The sequence below is a fragment of the Dissoconium aciculare genome (assembly GCF_010015565.1).
Source record: "Dissoconium aciculare CBS 342.82 unplaced genomic scaffold K489scaffold_4, whole genome shotgun sequence".
Taxonomy (NCBI): Eukaryota; Fungi; Ascomycota; class Dothideomycetes; order Mycosphaerellales; family Dissoconiaceae; genus Dissoconium; species Dissoconium aciculare.
Window position 1 is genome coordinate 1,605,501 of NW_022984954.1, and position 16,908 is coordinate 1,622,408.

The 16,908-nt window shown below is 52.1% G+C and overlaps 7 protein-coding genes across 7 annotated transcripts; 3 read left to right on the forward strand and 4 right to left on the reverse strand.

Annotated features, from left to right (window-relative positions):
• Nucleotides 1-4,030: 4,030 nt before the first annotated feature.
• K489DRAFT_369432 (uncharacterized protein) lies at nt 4,031-5,902 on the forward strand (the record flags this gene model as incomplete). The annotated part of the gene is made up of 3 exons (XM_033603034.1): nt 4,031-4,119; nt 4,177-4,661; nt 4,716-5,902. The coding sequence occupies 3 exons, from the start codon at nt 4,031-4,033 to the stop codon at nt 5,900-5,902; spliced, it is 1,761 nt and encodes a 586-aa protein (XP_033461610.1).
• A 988-nt stretch (nt 5,903-6,890) lies between these two features.
• Nucleotides 6,891-7,671, reverse strand: K489DRAFT_379014 (uncharacterized protein). The gene is made up of 3 exons (XM_033604544.1): nt 7,604-7,671; nt 7,437-7,549; nt 6,891-7,349 (listed from the first exon to the last, which is right to left on the reverse strand). Exons 1-3 carry the CDS (start codon nt 7,634-7,636, stop codon nt 7,175-7,177), a joined length of 321 nt encoding a protein of 106 aa, XP_033461611.1. The 5' UTR covers nt 7,637-7,671; the 3' UTR covers nt 6,891-7,174.
• Nucleotides 7,672-8,252: 581 nt separating this feature from the next.
• Nucleotides 8,253-11,818, forward strand: K489DRAFT_379015 (uncharacterized protein). Its single transcript, XM_033604545.1, has 3 exons — nt 8,253-8,612; nt 8,675-8,856; nt 8,909-11,818. The coding sequence occupies exons 1-3, from the start codon at nt 8,567-8,569 to the stop codon at nt 11,537-11,539; spliced, it is 2,859 nt and encodes a 952-aa protein (XP_033461612.1). The 5' UTR covers nt 8,253-8,566; the 3' UTR covers nt 11,540-11,818.
• Nucleotides 11,819-11,842: 24 nt separating this feature from the next.
• Nucleotides 11,843-12,358, reverse strand: K489DRAFT_408942 (uncharacterized protein; the record flags this gene model as incomplete). Its single annotated transcript, XM_033607534.1, has 1 exon — nt 11,843-12,358. One exon carries the CDS (start codon nt 12,356-12,358, stop codon nt 11,843-11,845), a length of 516 nt encoding a protein of 171 aa, XP_033461613.1.
• A 3-nt stretch (nt 12,359-12,361) lies between these two features.
• Nucleotides 12,362-13,429, reverse strand: K489DRAFT_306454 (uncharacterized protein; the record flags this gene model as incomplete). Its single annotated transcript, XM_033600567.1, has 1 exon — nt 12,362-13,429. A coding segment is annotated over one exon (1,068 nt), but the record flags the coding sequence as incomplete, so codon positions are not given.
• Nucleotides 13,430-13,861: 432 nt separating this feature from the next.
• Nucleotides 13,862-15,664, forward strand: K489DRAFT_354720 (WD40 repeat-like protein; the record flags this gene model as incomplete). The annotated part of the gene is made up of 2 exons (XM_033602505.1): nt 13,862-15,317; nt 15,396-15,664. Exons 1-2 carry the CDS (start codon nt 13,883-13,885, stop codon nt 15,662-15,664), a joined length of 1,704 nt encoding a protein of 567 aa, XP_033461615.1. The 5' UTR covers nt 13,862-13,882.
• A 248-nt stretch (nt 15,665-15,912) lies between these two features.
• Nucleotides 15,913-16,740, reverse strand: K489DRAFT_408944 (glutathione S-transferase; the record flags this gene model as incomplete). Its single annotated transcript, XM_033607535.1, has 1 exon — nt 15,913-16,740. One exon carries the CDS (start codon nt 16,738-16,740, stop codon nt 15,913-15,915), a length of 828 nt encoding a protein of 275 aa, XP_033461616.1.
• Between the last annotated feature and the right edge of the window lie 168 nt (nt 16,741-16,908).

The following is a 16,908-nucleotide window of genomic DNA, read 5'->3' on the forward strand; positions in this document are numbered from 1 at the left end:
CAGGAGGATTTGTATTGAATGAAATAATGCTGGCTCAAGACTTGTCATTTCCAATGGATCTTGACGCTTGCCAACAACTGTATAGACAGCATCGAAACGCTATCACGACATTCAAAGCCAACAGCGTTGAATGATTAAATGACCACTCCCGAGTAAGCGTGACCTCTTCGGGTGCGAGGGTGGAAATGCTCGGCGAATGCGGCAGTGAGCGGCACTCTATCTCCCAATGTTTCGGGCTTCGGCACCAGCGAGCCACCAAGGAAGCTCTGCTTTTCACCACTCGTTCAATCACACCTAGATAAGCCTACCAGATCGTAATTACCAGATCGTAAGGACCGGTTGAAGCGTATGGCGTGGTGAAATCGTAGGTCTTGCGCCAACGACCAAGATCACGATGAACCATGGGAGTCAGACTGCCCAGGTGTACATGTATGTAGATGGGCGCCCGGAGATCCCCGCTATGCCCCAAATGCATCTTCTTCGACGAGTGTTTGCAGCCGACGTTTGTCCTCACCTTCATCTTCCGGCACCATTCTCTGTTGCTACTGATCAACTCGGGAATGCACACGTCCGTCAGCATACGCTAAGTGATTTAGCGAAGCGTTGTAGTGGAATGGTGATTGGATTTAATTCGCACTCACTGTGGCCACGGTTCGTCTGATGTGTAGCAGCTGTTTGACCTATCGTCCGTCGCATCGCGACTTGTTGGCTCGCGATTGCCAGGTAGATGGACTGTTATTGGAAGGCACTTGGTGTGAGGCCTAATGCCATGTCACGCCTGCGTGCTCGTGAGAGGCATGTGCATGTCGGCTTCCTCTCCAGCTACAACCAGCATCGTAGCGGAGAAGTGTCCCAATCCGCGCGTTTGCCACAATTGGAGCACTGTATATATCATTTCATTTGTAACGTCTAAGCTCGGCATTGCCAGCTCGCGAGACGCCATAAGGTCGAGAAGTGTTTCATCGGTGAGCTATCGCTCGCACCCACTTTTGCTTCTCACCCGAATGTTGCTCGAGGAAAGATCAAGACTTCAATCTGCAATACAGAACCAGCATCAGCGCCGTCATCGGCGGCGGGATCGCCATCATTATCATCATCATGAGCACAAGGCGCCGCAAGTAGTCATCATGGCATGCAGGTGATCTTTCTTGGGCCCACTGCCAAAGGCCTGGGCCTATGTGTACAGAAGCGAGTGGATATGTGGAGACATTCCTACATTGGTTCAACGTATGACAATTATATGACGGCAGCTGCCTGCTCCGAATGCCTAGGTAGCGCTGCATGGTCGCGACTGTATCCTGTAGGGCTCGGTGAGTTACCTAGGCACGATGTTATTATGGCGTATGTACCTTCCAAGGCTGCTACACACTCCCTGGCACCACAGCACTCGTCCAGTATCATCACGCAGGCCGTGAACTCGCACCCACAGTACCAAGCCACAGCATTGGCGACAGGGTGACGACATCCTTGGACGTGGCTCCGGCGGGCCTGATCGATGAGTTTAGCAGATGTCCGCCGACGCCGCCGATGCCTGGATTGCATTTCGATGATACGATCACATATTTTTCTGAGGGAAAAGTCGATACCGAGTGATTCAAACAGCGGAAATCAACGTGCTGGATACGATTCGGAGTACACAAAATTGAGCACAAAAGTTCCTCGTCATCACCAGATTCCGTGAAATAGACTGTGTCTTTCATCCGTCTCCTCGCGCCACAATTTCCTCGACCCACAAGGGACCATTGCAAATGTCGGCTGGCTATTAGCACGGAAGGGAACTAGCAGACGGGCGAAGGGCCGGACAAAAAACACATGACAGATGAAGTAGTACTTACGACATCGACGGAATCCAGCTCCATGGGATTGTGAGAGTTTCTCAGGATTCCATAGTCCGAGTCATGCTATAGTTAATACCTAGGTAATCAAGTAATTCGAGGATCGCCTTGGAATTGCCATGATCAAAACGGTACCTAGAGCACTCGTCTAGGTAGGTTTAACCTGAAATGTCTTCAGAGCTCACTTTCAGAGTCGGATGGTATCTACCGTACTGTATAATCAATGCCCAGGTGGGGTTTCTTCATCGAAAGCAGGAAAGAGGGACGAGTTCGTCGATCTGCTTCGAAGGTTTGCCGCCGACCTCGCCTGCACAAGCCTTTCTCCCCCCCCCATCCTGCCCGAATAAACTTCCTTGGAATTGCGCTTCACATCCGTTCCACAAGTCCTTGAACGCCACAGGCACACACACGTCCAGTGGGGCCCAAAAGCATTGACTCGGAGTGGCGATGCATCTACTGCACGTCCAAGATGTCTTGCCCCCGAGATGTCTTGTGCTCTTCGCTTCGTGCAACATAATATTGCATCGGCAGCATGTTCAATGGTCCGATGAGGTGCTTTTGTACATGTGCATTGTCCAAGCCCCTCGCGGACTGCCATTCTTCGTCATCCCTCCGGCTGATTACGGTGTCATTCAGGTTTCGTGATAATTAGCAGATTGAGTTTTCAACGGCTTTCCCGCGCAGCACAGCCTGTAATGAGGGCTTGTGGTAGTCCGGCGATGATCTGACGACAATCAACATTCCTCCACCGAGGATACAGGCACACACGCACCGCAAGCTGCTGCGGAGGCGATATCAGACGCACACAAGGCCGTGGGCGCAGATCTGCCGCACTGCCGGTGAGCCAACGTCGCCCCATCGTCACTCGTGTATTTGGAAGACGTGTGGACGTCAAGCTTTTCAATTCTATCCCATGTCTCTGCCAGTCTCACTGAATACTGTCCTGTATGTATAATCAATGCGCCTAGAGTGTTTGTGGCTATTGATTTCCGGTCCGGCCAATCCATCTAACAGTCATGGCATCATCCATCCGGTCCCAGGTGGCCCGAAAAAGCATGGCACTATAGCAATGTGGCATGCACCTCTTCGCAGGGAAATGAACGCTCCTCGTACAGAACTTGGTCATCGAGGCAAGAAATATCGTAGCGTGCTCTGGTACACCGCTTTTCGCAAGGAACATGACTGAACCTTGCTACGGTAGAAGACCTTGCGATTCTATAGACAGACTGCCTAGCTCTGGAAGGCGCGGCAGTGGATTGTCATCAATGGAGTATTGCTGGGCGAGAATCCTCGCTTCCTGCTCACCAATTTCATACCTTACGCCAAATGCCCTCACCATCTCCAGCAGTCTTGATGACGAAAGTCTTCAGTTCGAGGCATCTGACAATGCGTCTGAACGCCCTCGTGCGCGCTGCGAGCGCCGCGAGAGAATGAACCCCACTGCGCGCCTCGGCAACTGCAATATCGTTTGCTAAATGTGCAATATTTTGCACACACGCCATATTGGCGCTTTCTTCCGCACCATCTGGCGGCGTGCAGCCACGGTGGCAAATGCCGCCCAGCGCCCGGTCATCTCCTGGCTTGCATTCGACGGACCTCCACGGCCCCGGCGGACTTACATACGCTTGCCCGATATCTCCAGTGGCAACGAACGTCCTCCACGCACGCTCTCACAGTCCTTTCCGGTCTGACAGCCACACAAGTCAATTTCTCCATAACCTGGTCTTGTCCAATTGTTCCTCATGGTCAACCAGGGCCCATGGCGCCGGGCCTGGTGTCAATTTGGCGTGGGTCCATCGGGTAAGTGTACCTGATGCAGGGTCATCAATCGTTCGGGAGGCCATGCGCGCGCACCACCTTCGACGATGCATACATGCAGCATGAAAGGCCCAAGTCCTCCGACGGCACCTCACTAGTGTCGCGCGCCTCTTGAGGCGCTGTTGAGGATCCCGGTGAGCTGACCTGCCTGGTTGCGTGTGCAAATCATTCCTGGCATGTGAGCGCCTTCCGATCGCATTCGTTCCTGGTGCATCCCGCCCTCGTCTGATTAATCATCGCCGGCTCTTGCCCCGAAATGATCTATTCATAACCATTGCGCTCTCTCCATTCGCGAGTGGAGCGTCTTCTGTTGTCTTTCGATCCTTGTTTCCATCCCAATCGAGCTTTACTTGTTTGTTGCTTTCGCGGCGGTGATCATGCCTGACGGGAATCCCACGAATCCTGGAACTGTTGAGCAGCCTGGAAGATCACCCACCGCTCAATCGTCCTCTGAACAAAATGAAAGGTAACCGAACTAAGTACAATTTCCGTGTCGCGGCCATGATGAATTGACAGACTCCAGTGCCGTGCCTCGCAGTCAGCCCGATCTCGGCCGTCCTTCAGGGCCTACGATTGTTGGACATGGGGTCCATTCACCACAGCACTTTAATATGACAGCCATGGCGGGAGCATTACCACCTGTAGGACACGATGAAGCCATGTCCCGTGGTCCATACGGTTACCAAGGCGCCTCACAAATGGCTCCACTCAACACTTATCAACCGACACAGCAATACTTCGCACACAACATGGGCTACGACCATACTGCAATGACACGTGCCCAAGCGGCTCAACAACAACAATTCATGAATGTCCAATATGGGCAGGCACCTGGTCTGCCGCCGAATCCACCACGTGGTCAAATGTATCCTATGCATCAGCAGATGCCTTACAATCAGATGGATCCATACGCATATGCCATGAATGCCGCTCAGTATTCGCCGCTAGACCCAAGGATCTCCTCACCGTCTTCCTACGGTCTCCCAGCGGTCGTTTCCCCAGAAATGGGTAGCGCTTACACCGATCTAAACCTACAGTAACTCGTGCTAACATGTGCTTCAGGTCAATTTTCAAGACGCAGCTCGACAGATACTGGCCCGATTCCGACCTTCCCACGTGGTCCTCCTCGCAAGCCCAAACAGTCTGGCCATGCATTATGGGTCGGAAACCTACCACCTGCCGCCACAGTCATCGAACTCAAAGACCACTTCTCACGTGACGCAACAAACGACATCGAAAGCGTCTTTCTCATCTCCAAAAGCAATTGTGCATTTGTGAATTATCGCTCCGAGGCCGCTTGCGCTAGTGCAATGGAGCGCTTTCACGATTCGAGGTTCAACGGGGTACGGCTCGTATGTCGGCTACGCCGAGGCAGCGCGCCTCCGAGTGGCACGCCCACGGACAGTATCGCAGAGTCACCTATCGATGGCAGTGCTTCAGTGACGGCAAATGTACGAGAGGAGTCGCGTAGTCCCGATATCAATCAGACGCAGGTGGTCGACAAAGGAAAGGGCCCTTCTACAAAGCGAGAAAATGTCGGGACAGGTCCTCCATTGTCGGATGAGCGGGTACCGGAAAAATACTTCATTGTCAAGAGTTTGACTGCCCAGGACCTGGAAGCCAGCGTGCGCAACAAAGTATGGGCTACACAGTCGCACAATGAACAGACTCTCAGTAAGGCATACAACTTGGCGGACAGTGTGTATCTAATATTCTCGGCGAACAAATCCGGCGAATACTTCGGCTATGCACGCATGACCTCCACCATATCCGGCGAACCAGTCAACTTATTCCACATGTCCAACGAGCAAAGCAGCGAACAACCAGCCCCTGAAGCTACAGGTGCACCACAGTCAATATTTACAGTAGCCACAGCCACAGCACCTCGAGGCCGGATAATTGACGACTCGGCACGCGGCACCATCTTCTGGGAGGCGGACCATGAAGAGGAGGAAGACGAGGTACCGGAGAGCCAACGAGCAGCGGTGGGTGACGGGCAGAATTGGGGCCGGCAATTCTCTGTGGAGTGGATGTCGACTAACCGATTGCCGTTCTATCGAACTCGCGGCTTGCGCAACCCGTGGAATGCGAACCGAGAGGTCAAGATCGCCCGCGATGGAATTGAGCTGGAACCCAGTGTCGGCAGGCGCCTGGTGCAGATGTTCCATCGCCCAGCCCCGAGTCCCAGTGGCAACAACAACAAGGCTGGTGGTGCCGGAGCACCAGGTGGTTCAGGGTCCTACCGCTAAAATATCGCGGCCAAGTCCAAATTTCAACACGAACTGCTGTCGATCTTTTGCATCAATGTACAACCCATGGATTTCCAGCGCTATGCATACAATTGCGTCAATCATTGCCTCCTTCTTCACTGTACTGAAGGAAAGACCCTGTCAGGTAGACCATCACGATGCGCAATATTCAACTTTCGGCGATCATCGGCGCTGAGATTGTGCATTACGCCAGTGAGCACAGTCCATCTATTCGGACGCTGGTCGGCCGATGGGTAGTACTTATTGCTTTTTAATTGATAATGACATTGATGTGACATCACGACAACAAGCGCAAATCATCCTCGAATTGCTCGCACGAGAGTGTGAAATGAGTCAAATACATGAAGGGGATATCGGACATTCAGCCTGCTTATCATGACCTCCCGTTGACCCTTGAAGTTTTGGACAAATCACGGGCGGTCTCCCAACAAAACCTTGGAAACTTCATTTTAGAAGCAGAGTGGAGTTTTCCTAGGCGACATGGAACCTGAAGAAAGTTGGACACCCGACGTCGTTTCAAGGCTGCGGGCTAGCCGACTTGAGCGTTGGCGTCACAAGCCACACTTTGTCACCGAGCGCCGAACGAATCAAAAGGAGATTGAAATTTCAGGGTCCTAACTCTCCAGGGCAGCCATCAATTTCACTTGTGCTTTGTTGACAGCGCAGGAACCCGTGAAGCTCATGATTGCCTAGAGACATGCAGCGTAATGTTGACGATGTTAACTTTGGCTGGCACTAGTTACAATGGGTATACAGCGCAAGACATGATCTCGTATTCTCGTAAAGCGTAAGTCATGATACTGGTCCTCATTACACGAGTCATGCCGGATCGTGACGGCTCGTCCGCCGTTGATTGCGCAACGCTCGAGTGGAGCACGCGGTCCAGACCACAGTCTTGCAATCGAACTATGTGCAAGTTTTTCCGAAGGTATCGTAGCGGGAGGGAGTCTTAATTCAGCAGCTTGGTCTGTTCGAAGGCAAGAGCGGAAATCGAATCATGATGGCTTGTGCGCGTCGACTATTTATGTTCTTCGATGCCGCACTGTGCTATTAGTTTGTAATGTCCCAGATGTAAATCCCTGCGGGCATCAAAGTTCTGTTCTCACATTGTTATGACCAATGCCAGGGCAAAGGTTGGAGGAGGCGATCGAGACGGACAGCAATGGGAGCCATTCAATGTACACATACGGTGAGCATTCTGTTGATCTCCGCCGATACTCATGGCTGCGGGAACCAGAGGGTGTCTGCACACTATGCGTCGCCGAGCTCGTCGAAGCGATCACTGATCGCGACTTCAAGTTGTTGCACGGTGGTCGCAAAAGCTTGTTCAATCTGCACAGAACAGGCCTGCATACGGACTTCTAATTCTCGCTGGCGTGCCAGGAGCGCATTCAGCCGTGCGACTTTGGGCTGACGGAGGTCACGCCTATGTTTCGTGGCAACGATACAATGTCAGAACCTCTTTGGGCACGGATACTAGTCATGCATCAAGCGGCGTGTTCATTTTACTCACATGTGCCTCTCGTGGCGGTGTCGACAAGCTTCCGCCTTTTGCGCGATGCTCAAGAGAGTGGCTTGACGTCGTGCTGCGATCTCCGCCAGACGCGTCTGTTTACGTGATTCGCACTGGTGTAAGTGTTAGCTGTGCTTATGAGCATCCCTCATAGTTATCAGCCCAACTTGTTGCTGTTGTTTACGAATCGCAGTCTTCATCGAGTGAGTATGTAGGTCTATCAGAGAGGCCTCCTGGCTGACCTGCGACGACATGTTTCGTGTCAATGGTTCGCACGTAAAAGTCCGGTTTTGATTTGCCCTAAAAACGCTTCCACGCGAGAGAGACGATCGATGCGTGTAAACTTCTGTGTGGAAGATACGCCGAAATCGAGCGTGGAAAGGTTGTGACGCATCAGCATCTTCAAGTCGAACGATCAAGATTCCAGACTGCAGGTGGAATGTTGCGGGCTAAATTTAGCCACAACTGAAACGCTGTTTACGACAATTTGCCTGTGCCATACAGTACGAAAACAGACGCAAAACAACACTTCTGGTGAGGATCATGGGAGAAATGTGTTTTGTGTTTCGCTTACCAGCTGACTCCACGTAAGACTCTTCATTGAAATTACAGCAAGCATCGATATACTTGTCGAGTGATTTTTAAAAATCCCAAATTCTGTAGCCGGTACGACCCTCGTGTTTCTGGCGGTCGTCAGGACCCCAGAATGACGAAGCACACAGACACAAACAGCACACCCAGTTTATAGCTCCAGGGCTGCTGCCGTTGGCTCTTAGTCAGGGTCCATTCATCCATTGCGCACAACTGCCTGTACCTCCTACAGTACACACCCTCTTTACTCCAAAGAATCAGAATCGCTCACCAGCGACACGAACAACCAAGTTCTCACAAGCATTCGATGCAGGCGCAACCTCATCAGCTGCAAATTGCTCTAGGTCATTTGCTGTAACATAGATCACCGCGATCAAAATCGCGACCGATTGCTCCACCCGTGGCGCAGCAGTCGACGCAAGTTCCAGTGTCCTCATCTCGACGACCAGACCTGGACGTCCGCCGAGTCCGCCGACCCCGAAACGATTCCGACTCTACAATCACGACACAAACTTCTCGGTAGTCAGGGAGCTTTTACAATGAGCACGTTCGCCAATTCATTCTGGTCTGCCGACTATGCTGGAGGTCTGAGAAGTCACCATCGCTGTGCCGCAAACATTCGAAACTTACTGATTTCTCTACGACAGGTCTGGGTGTACTTTTTGGAAAACTCCAGCAGGGCGTGCAAGAGAATGAACAGATCTTGACGGTGGCGCGTATGCGCGCAGACGCCGAAGACGCATATGGACAAAAGCTGGGAGATATCGAAACAGCCACGAATCGCATAGATGGAGGATTTCAGAGGGATGACGGCGCTAGCGTCAAGAAGGTATACTCAAATTAAGACATTTGCCTGTTTGACATGGCGCTAATTTGACCAGGCGTACGAAGGCGTCCGCTCAGAAATGGGCGAGGCTTCTCGCAATCACCGCAAGATCGCATCAAACATACGGGAGCTGGTGGTGAATCCGTTTGGCCGCTGGTGCGATCAACACGCCTCCCGCGTGCAGAACAGTCATGACGATCTACAGAGTCGGATTAAGGCCCACGATCGTCAGGCTGACACGGTCCGTCAATACCGGAGCGCATACTATAACAAATGCCGTCGCGTGGAAGATCTCGACGAGGAAGAAAAACTTGCTTTTCAGGATCCCAACGCAGCAGCTGTTGCGCCTGTTGGTTCGCCAACTTCGGCCACAACTAGTGTTCCGAGTATCAAAGTAGAGGAAGAAGCTGAGGCGGAGCCGATCGAAATCGGCGACGAGTCTTATGAGCCTGAACAGATCAAGAAGATCATGACACATCTTCTCAGCAACATCAGACTAGGCGAAGCCAAAGTGCCGATTCTTGGAACCTATCAAAACGTAACCACCGGCGCGGAGATCACCGAATACATCCAGAAACATCTCGGGGGCACAAGCATTTCCTATGCCGAACGTATCGGTCAAGATCTGATCACTCATGGATTTCTGCGCTTGGTCGGCAACATGGGCAATTCATTCGCAAACAGCAGCAAAATGAATTACCAATGGCGTCCGAAGGCATTTCAGTTGACTGGAATTCCAGAAAAGCGACCAAAGTTACTTGGACGGAATACTACCATGACAAACGGTTCTGACACTGGTTCGATCATCGACAGCCCTGTCATAGGAGACCGTGTCAGCGAGTACCTCGGCGGCTGGAATCCTCTCAATAATGCGCATCCCAACGAGACACCGGCCGAGAAGCTCAGGCGCGAAGGCCGCGAAGCCGATGAGCGGTACAAAGCTGCAGTCAAGAAACTCGACGGTCTGCGCTGCACCTTGGAGGAAGCCATGATCGATCACCTCAAATTTATGGAACGCTGCGAGCTCGACCGATTGAAGGCTATCAAGAGCGTCATACTCGATTTTAGCGGTGCTATCAGTAACGTCATTCCTTCGCTGCAGTCGACAGTCGATAATATGATGCTCTTTCAGGAGACTGTACAGCCGCTCGGTGACCTCCGATATCTCCTTGAAAACTACCGTACCGGTAGCTTTTTCCCTAAGGTTACAACATATGAGAACTATTACAACAATGTCGACGAGCTCACATTTGGTGTCGACATCGAAGCTCGGGCCCGAAGCGATCGCAAACGTGTGCCACATATCATCACGTCCATTTTGACATTCCTGGATTCGCACTATCCCGACCTCGAGGGTGACGAAGCGCGACGCAGCATTTGGATGGTGGAGGTACCTCTGGCTGCGACACATCACCTTCGCAACCAAATCAACACAGGCAAGCCTATTGATCCGGAATTACTTGACAAGTATGAGGTGCCAATCGTGGCCTCGGTCCTAAAGCTCTATCTTTTGGAGCTGCCTGATAGCCTCGTCAGCTCGCACGTGTACGAAATCATCAAGACCATCTATACCACGACATCGCAATCAGGCTCGGAGGAAGCCCGGGTGCAGGTCATCCAATCTACCCTTGGTCAACTACGACTGGCGAACATCGCTACTCTTGATGCTTTAGTGACGCACTTCACACGCCTGATTGACCTCACAAGTGCCGATGACGCCTACACTACTCAGCTTGCATCCGTTCTGGCGCCATGCGTCATGAGACCTAAACAGGAGACTGGACTGAGCATGAACGAGAAGTTCAACATGCGGTTGCTAAAAGACCTCTTTGCACACAAGGATGCGATCTTCGGCGAGCTGAAACGACAATCGACCTTGACGCACACTAACTCTGGTGCCACTCGTCAGGTGCGCGCAGTCAGCACCGACGAGTCTAAGCGCCGAGAGCACATGGAAGAACGACAAAGAGCCATTGCAGCTGCGACTCAGGTCAGCCAGAGACATCGCGGCGTGAGTCCCAGCGGAAGCACACGCATCTCTGGAGAGGGAGGTCACCGCAGGGATCGCAGCCGTGGCCCTGAGACCCGCTTCCCAGTCGCCGCCAGTGTAACGTCTAGTCCCACGACGACGCGGCACATGTCGCGCACTACGTCCATCTCATCCAGTCACCGCGATAGCTTGTTGGTTCCTCAAAGCCCACCAACTCTGCCACCTAAGAACGAGTTCACCGTAGACTCTCCTCGCACCAACGGAAGGTTCGGCTCGATCCATCAACCGCCTCCCCAAGACGACGAAGTTCCATTACGACAGCGGGCAGGCACGGAGGCTGCTAAGCGCATCTCAGTCGTGCCCGCCATGTCTGCGTCCATCTCTTCGCCTTCTGATTTCAATGCACCGGGACACTATTACAGCACCAGTCTTGATAGCCCGATTGGGCCGCCAGCCGATCGGGCTCTGGACGGCAGTACTCCTACGAAGAAAGACAGCCTTGCTCGCCGTTCCGCAGTTCCCCTGAAGAAGACTTCGGGTAGCATGAATCGTTCAAGTCTCGTTGGCACGTCCAGTCTGCCCTCGCGTAATGATGCCTCCGAGACTCCGGCCAGCACAGCCTCGCCAGTCGATCAGTCAAGCGCGAAGCCGCCCGCAGGCGTCCAGCTCGAAGACAAGCCCATGGATTTCGACTAGGATCCGGTCTCATGAGTCTCCTCAGAGTTATTGTCCAACTAAATTTTAATTTGCGGCGTTTGATGTATAATCTGACATTTGCTCAGCATTGCACCTTTATCACTGTAAGAGTATCGTGGAATCTGTATTGATTGACTTGGCCTGATTAAGATGTCGCAAGACAACGCTCCGCCTGTGATCGCTGTCATGCGTTTTCTAGCACATGCGGGTTTGCATTTCGTAAATGAAGGTAGCGTTTAGGTCATTTGTAGAATACAATGCATGTATTTCCTCGCTTATGGGCGCACATTCTGGCCATTCGCACTATTTATTCGTGGAGGTCGCACCCCAGTGAAACCGGCGCTTCCCTATCGTTCTCACGGTGTGATACAACAAGCCAAATGCCAGGATGTCGATGCCCATGCGTAGCGCATACGCGAAACAAAGCCGGCCACCGTATGTGCCAACGTCTACCCATGCGGCGTAGCTACCGCGACTCGCGACCAGCTCACCAATCGGCCCACCACCAAGAGGGCCGAATATGTGACCTCTCGACAGAAGGGCAAGTGGGGTCTTGGGGGACCGCATCTCTAGGAATATCGTTGCATTGATGCGTATCATCAGAGACTCGAGCGGCAACATGACAATATCCGAGATCCAGTCGTCAGTTCTCTTAGCAAGATAATATGCAGGCAAATGTGCTAGGAGGGTAGAACGATATTTGTCTGCTGTTTTCTCGTCAACAGACAACGCTGAGTCTTTCTGCACCAAGCGACTGCTCTCGAAGTGACCCTGGTCTGGATCGTCTGAATCCGAATAGTCCTGTCGTGTATTGGTCATTGTCCATCCCAGCCACTTCAGAATCGACGTACGTATGAGATAATTTCGATGTACGGTCCATCCGAAGGGATCGGAGATGAATGTTGGTTTCTCCACCTGCTTGTATCCATCATCTATGGGCGGATTGCGATAGGACGTGAACAAGCAAAACACCGGACTTTGCGGGCCAATAGGTGTTGATGCCTTCGTGGGTCCATCCTTGTAGCAACTGTGATAGAGGATCATCAGCACCGCCGGTGTCAACAACCTTCCAAGCTTCCCAGCAGAAACAAGCGGCTTCCAGGCAAGGCGATAGGCTGGTAAGATGCTTGTAGGCCAAAACGTGGATGCAAATGGTCTGACGGGAGCAAAACCCAATCGCTGTGCATCAGCATAGATTGTAATAGGCCACAGAGCAAATTCAAACATCAGTGACACCCCAACCCCGAGAAAAGGCAGTGCAGTAAAAATTTGCCGCTCTATTGCTGGTCGTACAAGATTGCCAGCTATGAAATAGTTTTGCGCGCGCCCCACGATTTGGTCGGTTGCGAGTAGAATAGGAATGTCCAAGAAGATTGCTCGAAATAGAGCGCACAAGCCAGGAAATAACCGCAGAACCCCTCCGACCAGACCAACTTGACTGAGAGCATGCCACTCATGCGTCAATATCGAGGACAACGACATGTGGGAAGGGTACAAGCCTATCTGAAGCCGGGCGATGAAGCCGCCGACCCACATATGTAATATTGGATATAGAAGCATGACCGTACTAATGCCGTCGCCAATGTCATCTTCGGCCTTCAAGATGTGATGACGGGTATGTCTCATTAGTCGGTGACTCTCTTCGCCGTCGCGGATGATCTTGTCCTTCTTCTCCACGACGCCGACGATAGCTAAGATTTCATTCTGAGCATGGCGTAGTTCTGCATCCAATTCGAGGCTTCGTGGATTGAGCGGTCTGCCTTTCGCATCATACTGCTGCTGATTCTCATCGTCGAGCGCATTCGCGCCGTTTACTTCTTGATCGTTTGCGAGGTCCTCAAATGCCGATCTCCCGAGCGCGAGTCGCGCAAGGTGCGCTAACCTTCCCATCACGAGGTTTATAAGGCAATGGGAATCAAATGGTGGTATACGATCTCACACGATTTATGCCGTATAATGTCACAAGTTAATTGCTGAATCATCAAGGAGACAGCGTGTACAGCCCTAGAGGTCAGTGTGCTGACGGCTGTCTGCTCGCAGCAGTCATGCCATGCGCATTGGTATGTATCGCTGCTGCTGCTGCTTTGAAGATGCAAACGGTATCGATCGTCGTTATATGGACTTCCAACAGTATATCGCATCAACGTTGGTTTGCTGTCTGGAAACCGCTTGATGTGAATCACTCCCGACGCCATCGTAGCCAGCGCGGCCATCAGCACACGCGGGCCGAACGGGTCACCGAGCTCCGACAGCCGCTAAGCTTTCTCAAGTAAACCCTAACCAGCCGATCCTGAAATTTTGATATTCGGCACGATGCGTATCATTTTACCAACATAAATTGTCATGTCGTCTTTCTTCACATTGCCCGCCTCGCAGGCGAAACGAAAACGCCAGAATGCCGAGAACAGTACACGTCAAACTTCGCGGACCGGCAAACCAGCGAGCAAAGTCCGAGATGAGTCCATCTCGGGCAGTGACATATCAGACGACGACCACAATGGACCCACCACCAGAAGTGACCAAGACGGGTTGAGCTCTGATTCCGATGGTGAAGAGTTTGCCAATGAAGTGCCATCAGCAAAGCGACTCCGTTTGGCAGAGCAATACCTTGCGAATACACAACGCGAGGTTCTAGACGAAGCTGGATTTGACGCCGCCGACATTGATGCGGAGAATTTGGCAGCCCGAATGGGCGAGCGCCTCAAAGAAGACACAGCTGAGACTAAAGGGCGGCTGTATCGTTGGATTGCGGACGATTTCGATTGGACCAAAGCCGAGCGCGCACAGTTTCGACATCATCAAAAATCGGTCAACGGCGTCGCGATCGCTGGCAAATTTGCATACACGGTGGGCAAGGATGGAATAATTGTGAAATGGGAATTAGCGGAAAAGAGCTCAGGCGATCAAAGAACGAGTAGGAAGCCTAGACGGGTGCTGGTGTCACGAAGGTTTGGACAAAAGGTGGCTCAGCACGCTGACGATCATACGAGCTCTATCTACTGCGTCGCAGCTTCGCAAGATGGGCGTTTCGTTGCGACTGGCGGCGCTGACCGGAAGCTTATCATCTGGGATGCTGCAACTCTGAAGCCTCTCAAAGTTTTCCCACAGCATCGTGATGCTGTGACCAGTCTGGCATTTCGACGAGGGACGAATCAGTTGTTTAGTGCAAGCAAGGACCGGACGGTGAAGACCTGGTCGTTGAACGAACTCACATATGTCGAGACTCTCTTCGGTCATCAGGACGAGGTTGTGGACGTCAGTGCTCTAACTGAGGAAAAATGCGTCACGGTCGGTGCACGAGACCGTACAGCGCGACTCTGGAAGGTCGTAGAAGAAAGTCAACTTGTTTTCAGAGGCGGAGGCGCACAAGGCAAATCGCGATCGAATCATCGCCACGGAAATGTCAGCGACGTAGAGATGGCTGAAGTCGAGAGGCATCACGAAGGATCGACAGACCGAGTTGCGTGCATCGATGAGGAGACATTTGTCACTGGTTCTGATAACGGATCGCTGTCGCTGTGGAACATTTACAAGAAGAAGGCAGTATTCACTTTGCCCCTCGCACACGGTCTGGACCCTCCCCTGCCTCTAGATGAGGTTAGTGCCGAGTTGAATCCTGAACAAGCCGTAGCTGGGAGACCGCAGGCTCGATGGATCACCGCTTTACGCGCAATCCCTTTCTCCAACATTTTCGTCACCGGAAGCTGGGACGGCTATGTGCGAGTTTGGAAGATCAGTACCGATAAGCGCCGCATCGAATCTCTTGGCCGAGTCGGGTGTGCTGCATCTTCTATGCACGAGCTCCTTGAGCAGGAAGGTTTGAGCTTGGACATGCTCTCAAACGATGCGCTGAAAGCGTTGACAGACGGGACTATCAAGAACGTTCGCGTGGAAGGAATCATTAACGACCTTGCAATAATCGACGTTGGCGATCGAGCCAGCGACGGCGTCATTGTCATTGCGGCTGTGGGCAAATCTCATCGTTTGGGTAATTGGAAGGAGTACAAGGAAGGGAAGAACTATGCAGTCCTGTTCGAGATCCCTCGACTCGTAAGTGGCAGCACAGAAAGCGATGCCAATACGGAGGACACGACCCAAACAATTGGGCATTCGGTTGCAGATTGATGTATGTATATCCATGCCAGGAAGATTGTAAAATTTTGATTGACGACAACGGATCGGCCAGCATTGCCTAGTGTCTGACGACTTGATTGCCTGCGTGAATGATGACAAAATCTCCTGCGAGAACGGAAAGTTCGAGACTCACAGTCTGGGGATTGCTTGAATTGGAGTTTGATCCAATCTATCGCCAATCAATATTCTACTTGTATGGCTGCAGCCTGTAAACACGGGTCGGGCTTGCAGCGCGATCCTTACGGCCATGAAAAACGAATATTGTCGTCCTTGAGGCCCTGTTCTACGATGTTGAGTCCACCATTCTTTATCATCCATTCCAATCGGTGATCGCGATATTCTCTTCGAGACCCCGAATGCGGCTTAAAAAGATTTCCGGCAGTTGCTGAGAATACTTTAGCGGCGGCGACCATTTCTGCGAATGTCTCCTGAACGCTGGGGATTGCGGAAACCCTCTCATGCCATTTCTGCAGTGGCGACCCCTTTTCTGGACCATAGCCGTTGACGACACTGCGATTGACGACTGCAGCGGCGGCAATGTCAGCATAGGTAAACTCGTCTCCAGCGAAGAATGGCTTGTCGCCTAGCTTCTCTGCCAGCCATGCTTGGAACTGTGCCGTCAATTTCTCGGCTTTTTCCAGCAACGCTTCGGCCTCTGCTCCTTCGGCCCGCCTAAACCACTTGATCTCTGCGATGGCCCAATTATTGGCCTCGTAATGGGTATCGCAGACCTCCTCAATCATACGGGCCTCGGCACGTAACCGCGGATCGCGAGGGAGTAGAGACTTTTGTTCCGGATAGGCATCTTCTAGATACATCAAAATGACAGTCGAATCGAAGACGCCAAAGGGAGCCTTGTTAGGGTCACTGGGAGTGACCACTAATGCTGGCACTTCCTTGCGTGGATTTGCTGCTGTGAAAGCTGCATTCTCTTGGCCGCCAAAGCTTGCAGGAGTCTCTTTGGTGAATTCGAGACCCTTCTCACGAAGTGCGATTCGAACCTTCTGCGCGTAGGATGACACCGGATGATCGAAGAGATGAAGTTTGTCTGGCGTCGCTGAAGACATTTTGTGCTGATGGTACGGATCTCCTAGAGGGATGTAGTTGATGGCTGTGCAGGGAAGATACTGTAGTCTGGGCAATACTACTGGATTATTGATTCGGTCGTCAACATCTCTTTATACATGCAGCTGTACGTAATAACTGCTGTGGTCCGCGAATCCATCGTGACCATT

What these genes read in the sequence shown, in the direction of transcription:
- K489DRAFT_379015 (XM_033604545.1), top strand. Translation starts at nt 8,567, where the DNA reads ATGAGCACGTTCGCCAATTCATTCTGGTCTGCCGACTATGCTGGAG. An exon ending in GTCTGCCGACTATGCTGGAG is followed by an intron (nt 8,613 to 8,674) that starts GTCTGAGAAGTC and finishes TCTCTACGACAG; the next exon opens with GTCTGGGTGTACTTTTTGGA. An exon ending in ACGGCGCTAGCGTCAAGAAG is followed by an intron (nt 8,857 to 8,908) that starts GTATACTCAAAT and finishes TAATTTGACCAG; the next exon opens with GCGTACGAAGGCGTCCGCTC.
- K489DRAFT_379014 (XM_033604544.1), bottom strand. Translation starts at nt 7,636, where the DNA reads ATGAAGACTGCGATTCGTAAACAACAGCAACAA. An exon ending in TTCGTAAACAACAGCAACAA is followed by an intron (nt 7,550 to 7,603) that starts GTTGGGCTGATA and finishes CACTTACACCAG; the next exon opens with TGCGAATCACGTAAACAGAC. An exon ending in CACCGCCACGAGAGGCACAT is followed by an intron (nt 7,350 to 7,436) that starts GTGAGTAAAATG and finishes CACGAAACATAG; the next exon opens with GCGTGACCTCCGTCAGCCCA.